Raw genomic sequence first — 4,159 nt, forward strand, 5'->3', positions numbered from 1 at the left:
TGTTAAAAGGAAGAGATTATTAACTATGGAGATCGGTCGAACGACCTCCCCACACTTAAGAATTAACACGGTCCTCCGTGCTATTGGTAAGGCGCAAAGGGCGATCGGGTTTTGAACTTCCACTATCTCTTTCATGAGTGTTATCTTCATTTAGGTTCGAAGTGGATGTGGAAATCTCCGGCTCTTCCATATGTGGGGTCACAGTACTCAAAAGCTTCTTCATATATGCAAATCGGCATTGGTTTCGCCGTTCAAACCGGTTCATCTTCTTTTGGAGAGGTACAAGTAGTTGGTGGGATGATTGTTGCGGTGCTGATGAAGTGGTAGGAGTGTCGGAAGGATGAGCCAAGTCAAGGCTTGTGGTGTCTACAGGAGGCTTAAGATATTTCCCGCTTGGGACGATGTCGCCCTTTGCCGGAATTATTGCTTTCATGTCCTTAGCCTTTTGAGGGACACCACCAGCAGCAACCAAATCTGACACCAAGGCAAGGAATGAGAGATTACTCTTGGCATGGACCCGACCCATCGCTTGTCGGATGAGGAGATGAATATTGACTGGCCTCTCTGTAAGTATGCTCCAAACGAGGAGGGCTAAGTCCGCCGTGATCGACAACTCGGGAGTGCTCGGAAGCACGTAATGAGATAAGATCTGGGCCCAAGCTCGAGCCTCTACAGTGAGATGACTTGCATTAATGCTCTTAGGCCGGGATCTGAGGCCCCCTCGGGCCCAAAATGCTTCCGGAATGGCAATGACCTTAAGAATAGAGTGACAATCAAAATCAAAATCGAAAGCATCACGCTAACGTAGGGCCTCTTGGTAACTATCTATCTCATCTGTTACTAGTAAGACTTCAAGTATCCCTTGAATGGCTTCTTCTGAAATGGGGATTGTCTTCCAGCGCACAAAAACAGTCTGAAGATAAGGGGAATGGTAATTGGAGTAGAACTCCACCACCCAAGAGAGGTTGGCTTCTTGTGGTCTCCGCATCAGAAATCCCCATTGTCGCCGCTCAATGCGGGGTAAGATACACTGAACAAGATGCTCCAAAGGAATGAGGAGGTATTCAGGATGGTAACTTCTCTCAACAATAGCGGGGAGCGTGAGCTCAAAATAGCGGTTGGGGAACCTAGTGGGATCCCTTGCAGGATTGTCCTTCTCTTGCTCATCAATATTAATGATGCCCCTTGTCCTCTTGGGGAGGGGCTTAACTATTGGTGCAGGAAGCGCCTTAGCATTTGTCCTTCGAGGTGCCTTCTTGGTAGGCGGTTTGTTCGGAGCTCTTCCTTTGTCCTTTTTGATGGCCATCCTGAAAATAGAAGGAAAAGAGAAACATTAAACTCGAAGAAGCAACAAAGCTATAAAACATGCTAGTGGGACGTAATACCCCAGAAGGGTAAAGAGTCTTGAAGACATGACAGCTGCAACATGTGAGCAAGACAACAATGCAAATTTAGGCAAGTCACTAGCATGAGATGCAAGAGCGAGAAAGGCATGCAAGTAAGGCATGAGAAGAATAAGCTCAAGCATTAATAATCACAAAAAGTATCATATGCAAGAGATATAATAAGAATAAGAAATAAATCACCCAATCAAACTCAAGACAATAAGGCATGCAAAAGGACTAAAGTGGAGTTAGAGAGGGTTGAAACATAATTCTTGCAATATGACATAAGGAAGCAAGTCATAGGTATGAGCATGTGAATGGTAAAGATGAGTTGCAATAAGCTCAATGCACAATAAGAATTCAAGTGTAGTGGGAGAAAAGCACAAAATTGAAAGCATAGTGCCAAAAGGAACTAAAAAAAATCATAAGTACTTTTCAACAAATACTTGGTGTGCAACATTCAAACAATAAGCAAATGGAGGAAATAGAGCAATGCAACACCTCCAAGATCCAATGCTAACTATCAAACAACACCACATATCATAATGAAGGCACAACATATCAAAATAGCCTATCAATGCAAGATATAAGTCCAACTTCAACATTCATGGAAAATAGAAAAAGAAGCAAGCAAATAAACAAGAATGCGTTAAGCAAAATGTAACTAGGAAAGAAAGGAAAAGAGTAATGCAATGCACTAATATGAGAAAAATTGAAACAAAAACAAAGTGAAGGAAGGTAAGTAAAACCTTGAAGGGGGAGAAGGTGAAGTGGAATGCAAGTGAAGATAAGAGAGGAAAATTGGAAGAAGGAGAAGAAAGAGAAAGCGGGACCGCCGGAGGTGGTGGTCGCCGGTGGATGATGCCGCCGATGGTAGTGGGCGGAGATAAGGTGGTAGAGAGGAAAAGGAAGGAAGATAGAAAATAGAAGATGGAAAAGAGGAAGAAGAGTGAAAACAGAAATAAAACAGGGCACGGGGCATTACCCACTGCGTCATGTAATCAACGCGTGCGCGCAGTCCACACGAATGCGTGGATGAAGAAATGGGCGAGGACGCGTACACGTCAGTGGACGCGCACGCGTGGGTGTAATTGTGCGATGCGCACAAGTGCAGCATGAAACTCGCACAACTCTCGGGTGAATGTACCAAGAGTTGGGAAAAATGTAATCGACGCGTACGTATCATAGGTGCGCACGCGTGGATGCACAGAATGGGAAACAACGCGTAAGCATTGCCTACACTTACTCGTGGGTATGAGTCGTGCTCCGAGCACGAGGTTCACACAAGTGTCGCACAACACTCGGGAAAAATGTACCAAGAGTTGCAAATGTGCAATCAACGCGTACACGTGGATGCACGAAACAGTAAGGGACGTGTACGCATCGGTGTATGCGCACGCATGAAAAGGGTTATGCGTAGGGCACGATGGCAGCATATTTCTTGCACAACTCTCGTGTTTTTAGACCAAAAGTTGCAGAAGTACCATCCACGTGTATGCGTCATATACGCTTGTGCGTGGATGAACTTTTTTTTCATAAACATGAAGAAATGCATTTTCAGCAAATTCTTGGCAGGCAATCAAACATAACAGGTCAAAAACACTCAATCCAAACCAACCAAGATCAATGGCAAACTTCATGAATATCTTAACCAAATCAAACAAAAGTAAGCCTATCGAGATAAATTCTAAAACAAAGCAATCGCAAAATCAAGCAAAGAGCCTAAGAACTACATGCAGGGGATACAAAAAGGAAGATCTTACCACGGTGGGGTGTCTCCCACCTAATACTTTTGTTTAACATCCTTAAGTTGGACGGTCATCAGCTCAAATCTCTTCGCCTTCGAGTGCATCCTCTGGGAGGAACACCTCAACCTCTTTGTTGCTTTTCATCTTCTCTCTGGTATAGCTTCAGATGATGACCATTAACCTTGAAGATTGTGGGGCTTGAAGGATGTCTCAAGTGATAAACCCCATATGGTTCCGCCTTCTCTACTCTATAAGGCCCTTCCCACCATGATCTTAGCTTTTCTGGCATCAATCTCAATCTAGAGTTGTAGAGTAGGACGAGTTCTCCGGCTCTAAATTCTCTGCTTCTGATATTCTTATCATGCACCACTTTCATTCTCTCCTTGTACAACCTAGAATTCTCATAAGATTCCAACCTAAGACACTCCAATTCTACTAGTTGTAACTTTCTCTCGATTCTGGCCCCCCCAAATCCTGGATTGCATTCTCTTACAGCGCAATAAGCTTTGTGCTCTATCTCCACTGGAAGATGGTAAGCCTTGCCATAAACCAGGCGGAATGGGCTCATGCCAATTGGCGTCGTTTAGGCCGTCCGGTAGCCCATAGCGCATCAGTGAGCTTAACACTCCAGTCCCTCTTATGAGGTTTCACAATTTTCTCCAATATGCGCTTGATCTCCCGGTTGGAGACCTCGGCTTGGCCATTTGTCTGAGGATGATAGGCTGTGGCCACCTTGTGGATAATGCCATACTTCTTCATTAGCCCTGTCATTCTTTTGTTGCAAAAATGTGAGCCTTGATCACTCACGATTGCTCGTGGTGATCCAAAGCGACAAATTATATTATTCTGAGCAAAAGAAAGAACCACATTAGCATCATCTGTCCGGGTGGAAATCGCTTCCACCCATTTGGAAACATAGTCAACAGCTAGTAAAATATAGAGAAAACCATTAGAGTTTGGGAAAGGTCCCATGAATTCAATACCCCAAACATAAAAATCTCACAAAATAACATAATGTGTTGGGGT

General features: G+C 44.1%; 1 protein-coding gene across 1 annotated transcript; it reads right to left on the bottom strand.

Moving 5' to 3' along the window:
* Positions 1-3,254: 3,254 nt before the first annotated feature.
* On the bottom strand, positions 3,255-3,701 carry LOC130940028 (uncharacterized). The gene has a single exon (XM_057868082.1). It carries the CDS (start codon positions 3,699-3,701, stop codon positions 3,255-3,257), a length of 447 nt encoding a protein of 148 aa, XP_057724065.1.
* Positions 3,702-4,159: the final 458 nt, after the last annotated feature.

Source organism: Arachis stenosperma, chromosome 7, assembly GCF_014773155.1.
Source record: "Arachis stenosperma cultivar V10309 chromosome 7, arast.V10309.gnm1.PFL2, whole genome shotgun sequence".
NCBI lineage: Eukaryota > Viridiplantae > Streptophyta > Magnoliopsida > Fabales > Fabaceae > Arachis > Arachis stenosperma.